This window comes from Salmo trutta, chromosome 27 (genome assembly GCF_901001165.1).
Source record: "Salmo trutta chromosome 27, fSalTru1.1, whole genome shotgun sequence".
Classification (NCBI taxonomy): domain Eukaryota; kingdom Metazoa; phylum Chordata; class Actinopteri; order Salmoniformes; family Salmonidae; genus Salmo; species Salmo trutta.
In genome coordinates, this window is record NC_042983.1 from 19,265,708 (window position 1) to 19,283,163 (window position 17,456).

General features: G+C 43.7%; 1 protein-coding gene across 1 annotated transcript in view; it reads left to right on the forward strand.

Moving 5' to 3' along the window:
• Nucleotides 1-17,456, forward strand: part of LOC115164524 (adhesion G protein-coupled receptor A2-like) — a 64,328-nt gene that overhangs the window by 19,833 nt on the left and 27,039 nt on the right. Inside the window, exon 3 of the mRNA XM_029717085.1 lies at nt 12,067-12,138. Within this exon, the coding sequence (XP_029572945.1) occupies nt 12,067-12,138 (72 nt within the window). The remainder of the gene's footprint in view (nt 1-12,066; nt 12,139-17,456) is intronic.

The window sequence follows — 17,456 nt, forward strand, 5'->3', positions numbered from 1 at the left end:
ACTGACCCTGTTTCGATACAGGTGCATGATAATGGTCCATTCTAAATCAAAACAAATTTCAAACATATATTACTTAATATATGTAAAGACAAGATTAAATCATGAATAGTCTGATCGGTGAAAATATTACCCTGTCACATGTGAATTATATATTATCACTTGTGAATGTTTCCCAGCATAAGAAACAATGCCTTTTTTTTGGCGACTTTTTTGAATCACACCTCCAATCACACCTCATGTAGCCTAGCTCATAGGCCTATATGTTTTAAAAAGGTTTGTATCACAACTACAGTGGCCAAATAACTTCTTAAAATTAAGCACATTCATCCGCTTTACAAGGGGTGTAGAGCCTAACTGGCATACATAAGCAGCACGTGAGTTTCAAGTTTGGGAAGATAATTTTCACCATAAAAATGTACGGGGAAAAACTTGATAATGGTGTTTTCCACTAATGGAACATTCGTGCTTATAGCCTACTACCATGTGCACATTTCTGTGCTTGTAATGTGAAGAAATAGCCTAATAGTTTATCAACATTTTAAGGTAAATGTTCTGATCTGTTGCGTCAGCCACATTGCGTAAAAAGGTTTTTGTTGATGCTAGTGGTTGTATTAATTTTGGATCTATTGCATCCCACAACTGTCCCAGACTAAGTTTGGAACATTTATTTCTCGCACAGAATAGAATAGGTGAACCTTTGTACTATGGGGATAGTAGATTGACATAGGCTACTGTTTTTGCTGTTTGTTAGGCCTACTCATCTTGTTGGTTGACGAAAAGCAAATATGGACAGTTCTTCAAATATCTTCAACATGCACCTCAGAATTGGATAAGGACGCACGCAGTTATGTCCCCAATGAGTCTGTCTTCACTTGTAGCCTGTTTAACGGGTGTACTGACTCTCTGAGGTCATTAAAGATCCCATTGCACTTATCATAAGAGTAGGGGTGTTAACCCCGGTGTCCTGGCTAAATTCCCAATCTGGCCCTCATACCATCACGGCCACCTAATCATCCCCAGCTTACAATTGGCTCATTCATCCCCCTCCTCTCCCCTGAAACTATTCCCCAGGTCGTTGCTGTAAATGAGAATGTGTTCTCAGTCAACTTACCTGGTAAAATAATGGTAAAAAAAAAACTTGGAGCCTGTGAGAAAGTCATGTGATGGAGTGTGCAGAACTCAGGGAGAAGTGCACAATGGCCATTGGCCGCAAAAGGCATGGATCTTTTTTGAATACATTACGGCCACACAAAGGGGATGACGCCGGGAAATTCAATGCATTATCAAGTGCTTGTCAAATTGGGAATGAGTGACTGATGTAGTGTGTACAACCTGCGCAAAAAAACAATGCAGAGCTCATGTCTTCCAAGCGACTTTTTCCAAATAATCATTAGAGTCACATCAGGCAGCCTTACAATGTATTAAAACCCGGCTGATGAAATTGTGTGACCCCCACAGCCCTAGGTGGGGCACTGGTCAGCAATAAATTAATACAAAAAATAAAAACAAAGGCCTGACACTGGATACTCAGGGCACTATGAACAGCCTCAGCACCTGTCAATGCCACACATACCCAGGACCCCTGCCTGAATGGGGGCTCAAGGGAAAAGTCACAGCTCTAGAAATAACACTTCTTTGATATCTACTGTATGTTTCCATTTATCCATCTCTGATGAATTCCTACATTTACATTTTAGTCATTTAGCAGGCTCTCTTATCCAGAGAGACTTACTGATACTGTAGCTAGGTGGAAGCTAGTTCCACCATTGGGGTGCCAGGACAGAGAAGGTCTTTGACTGGGTTGAGCGGGATCTAACCTCCCGTAAGGGTGGGACGGCCAAGAGACCAGAGGTGGCCGAGCGGAGTGCTCTGGTTGGGGTGTAGGGTTCAAGCAATAGTCTGAAGGTCAGGAGGGAAAGTTCCCCTTGCTGCTCCGTAGGCAAGCACCATGGTTTTGTAGTGGATGCGAGCTTTGACTGGAAGCCAGTAGGAGGACTTGGGAAGGTTGAACACCAGACGGGCTGCGACGTTCTGGATAAGTTACAAGGGTGTACATAGTTCATTCATCACTTTAGATTGTTGCTCAAAAGGCCACGATCTTCAGACTTGACAAAAACAGAGAAATATGTTGTCATGGCAACATTACACCCTTGATTGACTTTTGTTATTTTAGTGTTTCCTTTCATACAGCTCCTTCTTATCTTACTCCAAAAAGTAAATGACTCTCTGGTTATTCTTCTCCAGATATAGCCCCTACCCATCTGTCTGTCTTCCCCTTCCCCTCTCTTCCACGTGCTGAACCACAGAAATGGCCTCCAGAGTTTCTGCTTTGGGAGCAGTAGACTGCAGACCCACAGAATAAGGCGGTGGGTGTCCGTGCTGAGAATGCATGCCGTCACAAGTTTGTGTGCGTGACCACTTCTGTGTAAGTGTTTGTGTGATACTGAGTATTGATATCTGAAGATAGTAAGAATATCCACCTGTATGTTTAGTGTTGGACATATCTCAGATAGTTCTACTTAATTTGTCAAATGTTTATAATATCTCAAAATGTACCCTCATCAGTTCTGATTTACTGGTTGAAATTAATCATTGAATTAGTGAAAAAGAAAACGATGCATTTGCTCTCTTTTTAACTAAAACATGATTATGTTTGATAAATGGGTTAAATGTGTCATAAAAAGAAATGGTTCTTCGACTATAATTATACAAACTGAGATATCATCGTTGTAAAAGCTTACACTAAGAACATCTTTCTGGTGAATTATATGAGCACCATTTGCATGGTGTGAAAATTGGTCCAATTGAACAAATTCTAAGGGAACAATGGCTTTACAGACGCCCGTTACCCAGTAATTGGAGTGGAGTTATGAAACCTGTTGATTGTATTCCACTTTACTTAGCGTTACAGAGCCACTCAATAAGACAACACCCATTTCTCCCTGTAGCTCAGTTGGTAGAGCATGGTGTTTGCAACACCAGCGTTGTGGGTTCGATTCCCACGGGGGGCCAGCACAGAAAACAAACTGTATGAAATTGTATGAAAATGTATGCATTCACTACTATAAGTCGCTCTGGATAAGAGTGTCTGCTAAATGACTAAAATGTACAGTAGATATTTATTGCATGAAACAAACAGTGTCTAACTCACCATCTAGCGAAACAGCATTGTTAAGTTATTTGGGTCAGAATAATTTTGGCCCTATCCTTTGTAAAAGCAAACCCATTTCCCAGCAGTCTTTGCATTGGAGCAGAAAACAGAGCTTGGTTATGAGACAGAACAATGAGACAATGTTAGTCAGGCATGGACCACATTCCACTTGTTTGAAAAGCCTAGATTCACTAAATTGCCTCATTAAAAGAACAAACTTTACACAGTGATGGAGTTGCTGACTTGGTTGGACTTTGCAGTTTTTAACATTCTCTTGTTTTCTCATTAATTGATAGTGTTGCTGCTTGAATTGTCCTGAGACTGTTTCCATGTGGGAGACCATCTCTGAACACAGGAGCGGTGTGTGTGTGTGTGTGTGTGTGTGTGTGTGTGTGTGTGTGTGTGTGTGTGTGTGTGTGTGTGTGTGTGTGTGTGTGTGTGCGCGCACATGCGGGAAGGGTGTGCACGGCCACAGCATCCAAAATAGTATTCCATCCTCCCCTCTCTAATTAGAGACTGTTTATAAAGCCCCAATTATAATTTTAGACTGAGGAATTGCTGAAGGACTGCTTGCCATTTTACACACACACACATACACTCAAACATATGCATATGCTGTTGCATACGGATACATCTGACTGTCTCACACACACACACACACACACACACACACACACACACACACACACACACACACACACACACATGCAACCACACACACATGTAACCACAAACCATATAGACTCCCTTGCCCCGCCTGGTTACCCAAGTACAATGCAGTATACTCTATAATAAGCGACTCTACAATACAAATAATATGCAAAAGCTCACTCCACTATCCAGCGTCAGGATGAGACACATTGTAATCAACTGTCACAATATAGTTTCAATGTTATATTTATATTTAACTTCTTTGTTTCCCTGAGTCTTGGAAAACAAATATTGTACATAGCATCTTAGATATACACTATTTGGATGAACACTGTATATCTCTTTCTGGTTTTCACAGCCTTTGACTGCACACCAAGAATGACCCTGCACAACTCTGAGAACAAGCAAACTCGTCAGGGAGATTCTGTTCACTTTTCCATAATGCTTGAATAACTCAATCAGTACCTGTGACATGATTTTACGAAAACATTTGACGTGCAATTACATGGATGCTCATGTACATGACAGGAGATATATAGGACTTGTAGTCTGGCAAAGCTCCCTTTTCCCTGCTGGAAGCACACTGGTGGCTTAGGGACAATGGACACATTCACGGCTCAAGATGCATTTACTGCTAAAGGGCTTGTTGTGCTCAAGGGCTTTCAGTGGCCTGCTGCATTCAGTGTGGTGACCCAGGCCTCTGAGGGCAGAGCCAGTGCCCCTGGGCCACACAGACCTGCTTCCTGCCAGAGGTAGCTTAGTTTTCTACCACTGAGTGGCTGTGGAGTCTCCCTTGTCCACCTGATTCTCCATGTGATGGGTCTGGAACATTGGCAGACCAGGGTACTGAATGGTGATTCAAGGGCACTCAACTAGCCATCAGGATAGAGCTACCAGCACTGGAAGACCTGCAAATGAAAAGAGGCCCTTTAATGTTGGGGAGGTTTATCGTACACACACGGTCTCTCTCTTTCTCCCTCTTTTTCTGTCTCTCTCTCTTACCATCTCTCTCTCACACTCACACTCAGACACAGACACAGACACAGACACAGACACAGACACACACACACACACACACACACACACACACACACACACACACACACACACACACACACACACACACACACACACACACACACACACACACACACGCTCCTGCTGAGATGTGTCTCCTGTGGCTAGAAGCACACACACACACACACACACACACACACACACACACACAACACACACATAGACACACACACACATGCTCCTGCTGAGATGGGGCTCCTGTGGCTAAAAGCTTACAGCAGTAATTGGTCTGGGCCTTCATTAGTAGCAGGACTGAGGACTGTGACATGTCACAATGAAAGTGTGTGTGTGCAGGTGACCAGACTCCCTCACTCATTAGCCAGCTAACAAGTGAACACACCCCTTAACCCTATAACCAGCTCCGTGTGTCTCTGAAACAGACCTGCTGCTGGTCCATAACTTGTTGGCTAATGCAGAAAAAGTGGATTGTCATTGCAAACCAGACGCTAAGCTGTTCAAATGGTCCCCAACCATTCAGAAAGTCACACTCCCATCCAAAGGCTTCACTGATTCATTCCTCTACCACCCAATGATCAAACATCATGTTGTACAGTGTGTATACATACTCACACACACACCTTACAGTAGTTTGTGTTGAAGACAATTGCCCCTTCTCCCAGTAGAGAGAGGGGCAGGGAGCCTTTGGCTAACTCTTTGGCTGGGGCTTGTCTGTTAGAGTCCCTTCCATGTGTATGAGGTGAGGTTGGAAGGTGCTACGTAATGTGCTGGAGTTTGGTAATTGCTTTTCATGTATTAAACGTGGCACTTGGAAAGACTAAGACATCTTGAGAAACTTGTTAACAGCCAAGTTAAGTAATGGAGTTTTTAATAAAATTGTGGGTTCACCCGCAATATTCACAGACCCGATCTGTCTGTCACCATCAGTCCAAGTTCCAACCTTGTGATGTCTTTATTGAAAAATAGACTGCCATGTCTCTACTTTACAGTAACTGTTCTCCTATGCATTGCCAGGACACTAAGATCTAAATAATGCATGAGTATGAAATTACTAATGCTTAAATAAAGATTACTCAAATATGTTTTTAATTACATGAAGCTACGGTATTCTAGATAAAGTGTCCAGACTGAGAATGTATCCAAAGGTGTATTGTGTCTGCTTTAGCGTTGAGAGACATGAAGTCACTTCTTCCTTCTTTAAAAGCCTCATTCGGTTCCCTCTGTAAATTACTTTCAATGGGTTATTGGATTTAAATGGCTACATTTTGCTGTGACACAATCTGACGCTTCAGTATAAATTCACCATGCAGATTAAACTGGATTGAATTGGATGCTCAGAAACTCTCAGTGAATAATTGTCTTATTGCGGCTGCTATTGGTCTTTTAATCTTTGAGCTATAGCGCCTTGTGTCATGTGCCGAGTTTGTGACGCTTTACCAAACTCTTTCAGGGTTCTTGTCTTTCACCTCGCGTGTGGTCCTTTAGCGAAGAGGTCCATCCAAAGTTAAATGATGTTTAAACAGTGGCGTGTTTAGTTGGTTTGACTCTCTTTATTACATTGAACCTGCACCTCACTTTGTTTGCCTTGGTCGGGGTGGGGTTGGGCGTGTAGTGTCTAATCTGTACTCATATCCTCATGTTGTTCCATTGGACTGTGTCTCCACAGTGTGTAGTAGGACAGCCCACAGCCATGGCTGATCTTTGAACCTCCCTCCCCTCTCCCCTGTCTCCTGCACCCTTGTCTCAGAACGACTCTGGAGATGATCAGTGTTATGATAGAGAGGGAGATTGTTGATGTTATTGTTGTAATGAGACGCTGGGTTGGCAGGTTAGAGACGGTTAATGAGAGTGTACAGTTTAGCCTGCAGAGGGATTCTTATTAAATAGAACCCCCTCCTTAAGACTGTTATCCTGCTTTTGGTCGGCCGTAGGATAATGCAACTAAAATCAGAAGTCCCCTCTGGAGTGGAGACAGGGAGAGAAAGGCTCCAAGATGGCAGGGTATTTGGGAAAGCAGTAGATATCAGGGAAATGGGAACATGGGACTCTTCATTCATACATTACACATCTCAAACGTCTGCAGTAAGCCATGGAAGACGAACTATCATCTAGTTAGTCTTTTGTTTGCTTCTGTTTGTTTCTTTGTAACAACCCTTCTTTTCTTTATGTTTGATTTGATTGCAAGTCCCAATGATAAAATCTAAGATTGGTAGCACAGTTATTGAAGAGAGAGAAGGTCTCCAAATGAGGACATGATTAGAAAGAGAGCGAGACAGTGGAGCAGAATCAAAACGTATTTTTACACCAATGTTTATTGGGAACAGATACGTGCGATTTGAAAGAGAGGATATCCTGTCTTGTTTGAGAAGGATTTTATAAAGTGGAGCCTGGAGACTCATCCTAAACCATTTTTTCTGCCCTCAGCTGTCATTTGAATAGCTGAAAGGTTTCTCTTCAGCTGTATACAGTGTACGTACTGTACATTCTTTAGCATGCCTTCAGTTTACCACCAGAGGAACAATTGTTCACTAAAAAAACCCAGTGCAGCTGCAGGCAAGCATGCACAAAGACAGACACAAAGACAGACACACAGACAGACACACAGACAGACACACAGAGAGACACACAGAGAGACACACAGAGAGACACACAGAGACACAGAGAGACACAGAGACACAGAGGCAAACATGTACAAACACACAGAGACACTCACAGACATAGAGACAGAAATAGACACAGACTCCCACACATACTCTCTCTTTCCCACACACAATCCATCTGCCCACTCTTTCACACCTGTGTGAGCGTGTGCTAATGTTGGAGTGTATCAGATCCATGATCCAGCCAGCTGAAGAGGTTCAGTCTGAAACAGACAGTGGCCTGGAGTCACCATTCATCCTCCCCTCTCCCCAGAGAGGAAGGAGCAGAAATAAATCAGTGAATGAATACAATTTGAGACATGCTGACATGCCCTCATCTCTCTCTCAAAGGCTTTGTGGGTTGAGGAAGCAAATTGAGCAAACCAACAAAGTGAGTGGCACAGCCCAGGGAGGGGCTGCTGTGGTTTGTATTGCTGGGACATGGCCCTTTGTCTGGCAGTCAGTGTGCATCTCTCTGACTTACAGTCTCCCTCGCCTTCCCTGTAGCTCAGTTGGTAGAGCATGGTGTTTGCAACACCAGGGTTGTGGGTTCGATTCCCACGGGGGGCCAGCACAGAAAAAAAAAATGTATGAAATTGTATGACATGTATGCATTCACTACTGTAAGTCGCTCTGGATAAGAGCATCTGCTAAATGACTAAAATGTGAAAAATGTCTCAGCTGTGCACCAAGAGGGATGACTAAGGTATAGGCTACCAGCAGTTTCTATTGTCTTTCTGCTTTTACAGTATACTCTCCATCTCTCAGAGTGAATGTATCCAGTTGAGTAATCACAGCATGATACTGTATCCCTATTAGGAGAGAAACGAGAGGAGATGAGAGGAGTATGTACACCTGACCAGAGCTGTGATCGGGGTTAAGGCCATTAACCTGTAGACACTCAGCCTCTATTAACAACATGCCTACTGCTCCAACAGCTGAATCATCTTGGATGACCTGGCTCTTATCATTGGCCCTGCTAGTGTTTGATCTTCACTGAATGGCCTTAGATGAAGTGTCTTTGTGTGTCCCCCCATGCTGACCTGCAGCCCTGGTTTTACACACAGCTGATATAGATTCTATTACTGGCTCTGATCTCTGATAAGCCACTGGTCTGAAAGGGCTAAATTAATGAGGAGGCTAATGCAGCTCTGCTGTACCTTAGAGGTCGCCTGGATTGAGTTAGTGCACTTTTCATATTGTGCACCATAAAGCTGCAATTGTATTTGGAGGCAGACTAACTCAATGTGCCATCTGTCAAGGGGGCAGTCAGTGTGGAGACGCAGCAGGCCATTCAAACAACACAGGCCACTCTATCAATTTGAGGGTGAGCAGTAGAGTTCCCCTCCTTCTCTTCACTTCAGTGATGAATGCTGTATGTGATCCATGCTTTTTCAATTAAGCTCAGACTTCGCTCATCTCCAGTGCTTCTGAAAATACACCAATTCTCTATGCAGCCTTTGTGTACTCTGATGTAGGAGTTTAGGTTTCTCATATCCCTTGCTTGTTCTCTCTTCCGGTCGCTCCTGTCTTCCACCTGCTCATGGACAGTGCTCTGGTCTGTGCTCTCCTCCTGACCCCTGACCTCTGTCAGCCGCGTCCTGAATAAACAGCTAATTGGCTGGTTTCCTGTTTAGCCTGATGGGAGGGAGCATCCAGCCTATTTCAGGCTGTTTACAGAGCTCTGTCTCACCTTCGCTCTTTCTCAGAGTCCTACTCTGTATTGTTTGTGTTGATCATGTGAAAGAGCAATGTGCACTCTGCTACAGACATCAGAGATACATGGGTGTACTAGAATAGGAAAATGACATGCTAATGTCCTGAATCGCCAGCCCTTTTGTTTCCCTGGAAATGAACATCTTATGTTTCCAAACAGTGGGTTCCATGAGCTTTACTTGATCATGTTTGTGTATTTACTGAAGTGAGCTTTCCAGTTCTTCTGTGCAACGTAGAAAATAGGTTTCATTATTTTCTGTTCAAATGGATGCGCTTGAGACTAATAGTTTTAGATTCTGAGCTGATTGTCTCACTTTTCTCTCTCACACAACACACTTACTGTACACAATCACGCAAAAAGAGCAGGTTGATGTTTATCATGAGTCTTGTCCTGGAGGGAGAACTGAGTGATTTCCCCTTAGATAGGCCAGCTGCAAAGTCAAAAATGGCTATACTGTACAAATCAAATCAAATCAAAGTGTATTTGTCACGTGCGCCGAATACAACAGGTGTAGATCTTACAGTGAAATGTTTACTTACAGGTCCTAAGCAACAGTGCAATTTTTAAGTAAAAAATAGGTATTAGGTCAACAATAGATAAGTAAAGAAATCAAAAACAACAGTAAAAAGACTGAATAATAACAGTAGCAAGGCTATATACAGTAGCGAGGCTATAACAGTATGTACATGTAGGTATGGTTAAAGTAACTATGCATATATGATAAACAGAGAGTAGCAGTAGCGTAAAAGAGGGGTTGGCGGGCGGTGGGTGGCGGGACACAATGCAGATAGTCCGGGTAGCCAATGTGCGGGGGAACCAGTTAGTTGGGCTAATTGAGGTAGTATGTACATGAATGTATAGTTAAAGTGACTATGCATATATGATAAACAGAGAGTAGCAGCAGTGTAAAAGAGGGGTTGGGGGGACACACAATGCAAATAGTCCGGGTAGCCATTTGATTACCTGTTCAGGAGTCTTATGGCTTGGGGGTAAAAGCTGTGGAGAAGCCTTTTGGTCCTAGACTTGGCGCTCCGGTTTCACTTGCCATGCGGTAGTAGAAATATTGATTACAAAAATGTAATTTAAGGTTAGGGTTAGGCATTATGGTTAGCACTGTGGTTAAGGTTAGTGTTAGGTGTAAAATCCGATTTTATGACTTTGTGGCTGTGACCGCTCTGCAGAGCTGCTTTCAGAACAAGATTCATGATGAAAAAAGCTAACCTGCGCAAAAAGATGAAGATGAACACACACACTGTCTGTGTTGAATTAAATGGATTGTTGTTTTGCCAGACGTGACTTTCTCCTCTGCTATCTGTATTGAATTATTCAGGCAGTTCCGGATCTTCTGTAGCTTTCATCTCAGGCCTGCATCAAGTTATATGAGAGATACTGTGTCTAACTGACGCATGAGACCTTAGGACTGGGAGTCACAGGTTCAAATTCAGTTTACGCCCTAGGACGACCACAATACACAAGTCTGCATTTTCTGTTCATTGTTATTTGCATATGGATTTGAATATAATTTGGTTCAGCAAAAAAGGAAGGGAAAACATTATATAGTTTAAGTAGACGGATAGATAGCTTTTGACACTTTGCAGGTAGGTATATGTCTACCAAATATATAGTTAATTTCTTACAGTGCTGATTTAGTGACTAATGACCAATGTATTCGTTATCAACCCCTTAGTTGGAAAAGTGACCGGTTGGTGCTGCTCATTACATTTGCTCATTAAGTGAACTAAAAGGTGAGGAGGTGAGGGCTAAGGGTTGTATTTTTATTCATGTGGCAAGAAAGGCTGTTCACAGTCAGCTCCCTCTTTTAAAGACACACACACACACCCGTGCTCCACTCGGTTATGTTCCTCAGCTTCGATTAAAAACACACTTCATCTCACAAACAGCCCATTAAGTGCCCCGGGGAACGGGGAGAAGGCGGCATGAGGCTGAGGGGCGTGTTAATGATGGGGGCTGTCGCCTGAGCCGGGCCCCTGCTGTACCCTGCTACCCCACTGAGGGGCCAAGATCACAAAGACATGGTGTTGCAGACACACAGCCGAGCTGACAGGACCCACGACACAGGGGTTTGTAGGGTAGTAGGGGTACAGGCTTCAGGACCAGGGACTGTGTCTCCTGAGCAGATTACACCGATAGGGAATGTCACAGTGGACCCTGTGAAGGCCTGGCTGTTGTCTGGGGCTAGGCTGGCGGGCTCTGTTGTGGTGTAGCCTCTCTGTCCATCTGAGCTGGTCCGTATGGGCTGGCTGATCACTGTAAATACAGTTTCCTATGATGCCCCTTGAGACAAAGTAGATCTTCTGCTCTGCTCAGTGTAGGCTGGTCCTAGAAAGCCCCTCGCACTCTTGTCTGATAAGGGCCCTATAAGCCAAATTATTTGCCAATAGGGAAAAGGGTAATTGTCATGACGAGTGCGGACTTTCCTTTGATGTGAACGCCGTTGGCTTTTGATGTAAAAATGAATCCAGGATGATTATCACAAGCTTCCTTCCCTCCACCCCCAATCCCAATCTCTGTCTCCTATTTAGTCTGTAGGATTAATTGGAAACAGCTTTGTGTAGTGTCTCTGGCCAGGGTGGTCACGTGTGACTGCTGCTCGTGCAGTTTATTTATCCTCTCATGAAGATTCTGACCCTCTTAGAGGAGTCATACTTTTATCTGAAACCCATTTTCTGGGCAGTTGAGTTGTTGGTCGTCTCTTTCTCTGCTATTGCCCTTACTCCTTTCATATTCTATATGGGTCTGACTAATAAAACTTAGGTAGGCTAAGTATGAGATGAACGTGTGTCTTTGTGATTTTGAATGTTTTGTTGAAGCACAATACTAATGATATCTTGGTTTGCTCCTTTTTTTAACAGAATTTTGAGCAACAATCGCATCAGGGTTCTGAGAAATGGATCCTTTGTTGGACTCTATGCCCTGCAGAAACTGTGAGTAACGCTTGTGATTTTCACTAAATCTGAATGAGTCTGTCCTGGGTTCTCTCTCATAGGTTTAACATGGGCAGGTTTAACACCAACGGGTTGGGTGCTTGTAGCCCATATGGCCCTGTGTTGCGGAGCCCACAGTCCCACAGAGACAGGGTATCAGGGAGATCTGGGCTTCTCGCAGCTCTGCTATCCAGTGGGCTGGCTTCCAGCAGGGAGGATGAAACACTCAGTGTGGTTATCACAGAGTTATGTGGAAGAGATCACATAATTACACCACCATTCGTCATTATCAGAGAAGCCCTGCTCTACAGGACAAGATAAGAGGATTCCATGGGAGGAGAAGGCTGTTGGCGCTGCCTGCACTGCCTGTAGCTCAGATTGAGGCAGGCAGCTGGCTGGCTCTACCCTGTGGATGTAGGGTCCCGCTGCCTAGCTGGTCCACTGGCTGTTTCTTATTGTTCCTTACAGTTTAGATGACATTTGAGTCCTCTGAGGATTTGATTTTCATCAGTGGCACAAATTGTCCCTGCTGTTGTAAACATAAGAACACAAATATAAATGCTGAGTGATACTGAGGAAGGGAGTTTTACATTGCGTCAACAAAAGGATAGTCTACAGTGGTCTTCCAGTGATGTACTGTACAATATGGAATGGGGCAAACTCTTGCCTGTGTATGTCTAGGAGGCAGCAGTTTTGGAGGAGGGGTGGGGGGGGAGATGGTGCTTAAGCGATATTAGTTCCACATGCGTCTCTGAGCTGCCACCAATGAAGTTAACAAGCTTTTCCAAAATGTTGGAAGAAAGACAAATATGGTCATTTGCTGCAGTTGTTAGCTTGTTAGTACCAACCTATTGGAGCTCAACACAGACATGACAGGTCTGAAAAAAGAGCAAAATCTGCTGAAACTGTTTGACCCTCTTTTAAGTGAGCTAAACCGGACTAGAACACTCCTGTGTGACCATGTTCTTACCTTCTTCTTACTCTCTCTACTAATCAAAGTTAGAGCCTCATCTATTCAGTCTTAGTTTGATCATCTTTATGACCTGTATTGTTAGATCGGGTGTAGCTGAGATTTGATTAGTGGTATGGGGCTTTGGAAAACTAGAGGCTTGGGCAGAATTGTTTGTTTGATGTAAAATTAGATGGTATTACTTGTTTTTGCAAGTGCAGACAAGGCCCCCCAGAATGCCATGGGGTTTCTGGGGTGGGTAACCTGAGCTTGCCCACTAGCAGGCCCTTGTACCTGGGACAGTGGTGAAACTAGTAGGGGGTAGGGGTGGAGCAGGCTTACAGTGCTAAAACCATGACCTAGTGAGAGAGACACAGAACAAGAACCCCCTGCACACAAACACGCACACACACGCATGCACACACACACACACACACACACACACACACACACACACACACACACACACACACACACACACACACACACACACACACACACACACACACACACACACACATAGGGGACATGTTGTAAATTACAACAGGACTTGTTTCACTCCTCTGCTCAGACCTCAGACCTCCACCAGCCCTCTGACACACTGCAATGGAGGTCTGCTCACTCATCTTGTGCTCCACACTCTGTAATTGAGCATTTCACGACCTACAATAAAAAATGAGCTCATGGGAAAACAACTATTTTCATATTAAAATATACCAACTTGATATAATAAAAATCTAACTGGGCAGAGATAGATAGATGTGAAGTAAAAAACCACAACTGCAAGATTAATTTAGCTTTTTGTCCACCTACTGTGCTGCTCCCCCTGCGAGTTGCTATGTTGTTTTGTTTTGTCTCTAACTTGGTCACCGTTCAGGTCTTTCTCATTATTTCCAGCCTGTTGTCGACATGTGCTTGTCATTTGGTCCAGTGGCGAGCAGTTACTCATATATGTGGTCAGTGCTATAGAAGCCAGCCCAGCTAGCACATTTGGTTCCTTGGAAGTTGTAGGAACGTACGTTTATGTTTTCCCATTGGTCCTGGGAACAAAGCCATACGTTTCCAGACTGATAAAATGTTCTGAGCACAGAAGTTAACATTTTGTCTGTTCTGGGTTTTAGGTTGCAGGCAGGTTCTGAGAACATTTTACTATGGTTCCCTGAAAGTTTTCCTGGGAGGTTTAATTAACGTTCTGAGAATGGAAATTATAGGTTATTTGAAAGTAATTAAATAACGTTCTAAGAACATGTTTCAATAAGACTTTTAATAAAGCTGTTAGCTCAACTGTTTTGAACTCCAAGCATAGATAGGACACATGGAAATTCCTTTGCTTAGGCATTAACCATGCAAACACATTTCTTATTTATTGTGTCACTGAGATTCAAGCCTATGATCTTACATTCTCTATCCATGGAATGAGTCCACTGCGCTACCAGGATGGAGCTAGCATGCATTTTTTTTGGAACTCATACAAAGCTGTTCATTTTAGTCTATTCAACAAGACCCCATTTCAAAGGAAACAAGCACTCATTAAAATCAGGTGTAGCCAATTAGTGGGTGTGGTTAACACACCTTAACATACTTAACAGATAGAGGATAGTTTTGTTGATGCTGAGAATGGAATGGATATGTTAAAAAAAAACGTTCTTAAAATGTTCTTTGAACTAATGTTTTCTTGTGTTTTCTATTGAAAGTTCTCTTAATGTTCTGAGAAAATGACTTTAAATAGAACCATGATTAAACCTGCAGAAATAGAAATAATGGGGTGCAAAGGAGCAAAATAAATAATTAAATAAATACAGTAGGGGAAGAGGTAGTTGTTTGGGCTAAATTATAGATGGGCTATGTACAGGTGCAGTAATATGTGAGCTGCTCTGACAGCTAGTGCTTAAAGCTAGTGAGGGAGATAAGTGTTTCCAGTTTCAGAGATTTTTGTAGTTCGTTCCAGTCATTGGCAGCAGAGAACTGGAAGGAGAGGCGGCTGAAGGAGGTGTTGGCTTTGGGGGTAACCAGTGAGATATACCTGCTGGAGCGAGTGCTACAGGTGGTTGCTGCTATGGTGACCAGCGAGCTGAGATAAGGGGGGACTTTACCTAGCAGGGTCTTGTAGATGACCTGGAGCCAGTGGGTTTGGCGACGAGTATGAAGCGAGGGCCAGCCAACGAGAGTGTATAGGTCGCAGTGGTGGGTAGTATATTGGGCTTTGGTGACAAAACGGATGGCACTGTGATAGACTGCATCCAATTTATTGAGTAGGGTATTGGAGGCTATTTTGTAAATGACATCGCCAAAGTCGAGGATCGGTAGGATGGTCAGTTTTACGAGGGTATGTTTGGCAGCATGAGTGAAGGATGCTTTGTTGCAAAATAGGAAGCCAATTCTATATTTAACTTTGGATTGTAGATGTTTGATGTGAGTCTGGAAGGAGAGCTTACAGTCTAACCAGACACCTAGGTATTTGTAGTTGTCCACATATTCTAAGTCAGAACCGTCCAGAGTAGTGATGCTGGACGGGCGGGCAGGTGCAGGCAGCGATCGGTTGAAGAGCATGCATTTAGTTTTACTTGTATTTAAGAGCAGTTGGAGGCCACGGAAGGAGAGTTGTATGGCATTGAAGCTCGTCTGGAGGGTTGTTAACACAGTGTCCAAAGAAGGGCCAGAAGTATACAGAATGGTGTCGTCTGCGTAGAGATGGATCAGAGACTCACCAGCAGCAAGAGCGACATCATTGATGTATACAGAGAAGAGAGTCGGCCCAAGAATTGAACCCTGTGGCACCCCCATAGAGACTGCCAGAGGTCCGGACAACAGGCCCTCCGATTTGACACACTGAACTCTATCAGAGAAGTAGTTGGTGAACCAGGCGAGGCAATCATTTGAGAAACCAAGACTATTGAGTCTGCCAATGAGGATGTGGTGATTGACAGAGTCTAAAGCCTTGGCCAGGTCAATGAAGACGGCTGCACAGTATTGTTTATTATCGATTGCGGTTAAGATATCGTTTAGGACCTTGAGCGTGGCTGAGGTGCATCCATGACCAGCTCTGAAACCAGATTGCATAGTGGAGAAGGTGCGGTGGGATTCGAAATGGTCGGTAATCTGTTTGTTGACTTGGCTTTCGAAGACCTTGAAAGGCAGGGTAGGATAGATATATGTCTGTAGCAGTTTGGGTCAAGAGTGTCCCCCCCTTTGAAGAGAGGGATGACCGCAGCTGCTTTCCAATCTTTGGGAATCTCAGACGACACGAAAGAGAGGTTGAACAGGCTAGTAATAGGGGTTGCAACAATTTCGGCAGATCATTTTAGAAAGAAAGGGTCCAGATTGTCTAGCTCGGCTGATTTGTAGGGGTCCAGATTTTGCAGAACATCAGGTGACTGGATTTGGGAGAAGGAGAAATGGGGAAGGCTTGGGCGAGTTGCTGTGGGGGGTGCAGTGCTGTTGACAGGGGTAGGGGTAGCCAAGTGGAAAGCATGGCCAGCCGTAGATAAATGCTTATTGAAATTCTCAATTATAGTGGATTTATCGGTGGTGACAGAGTTTCCTATCCTCAGTGCAGTGGGCAGCTGGGAGGAGGTGCTCTTATTCTCCATGGACTTTACAGTGTCCCAGAACCTTTTTGAGTTTGTGTTGAAGGAAGCACATTTCTGCTTGAAAAAGCTAGCCTTGGCTTTTCTAACTGCCTGTGTATATTGGTTTCTAACTTCCCTGAAAAGTTGCATATCACGGGGGCTGTTCGATGCTACTGCAGAACGCCACAGGATGTTTTTGTGTTGGTTAACCTCTCTAGGGGAGGTGGGACGAAATCTGAAAGAAAGGCTGAAAAAAAAAAATTGAGAAGTCTCGTGAACGCGCATCTCAGTCTCACTGTCCCCAGGCTGACCACTCACAAACAGAGCTGCTGTACTTTGCCCAGAGACAGCAGACACCCCATTCGACTTTCTGGCGGCTTTAGAGAGCCAATGGAAGCCTTAGAAAGTGTCACGTTATTTTCGATAGAGATGCAACAGAAGGACAACAAATTGTCAGACAGGGCACTTCCTGTATGGAATCTTCTCAGGTTTTGGCCTGCCATATAAGTTCTGTAATACTCACAGACACCATTCAAACAGTTTTAGAAACTTTAGAGTGCTGTCTATCCAAATCTACTAATTATATGCATATTCTAGTTTCTGGGCAGGAGTAGTAACCAGATTAAATCGGGTAAATTTTTTATCCGGCCGTGAAAATACTGCCTCCTATACCACAACAGGTTAAGGGCAGTCAGGTCTGGAAAGAACCAAGGTCTATATCTGTTCCTGGTTCTAAATGTTTTGAATGGGGCATGCTTATTTAACCTCTTACATCTGCTCCAATATCCAATGATATTCCT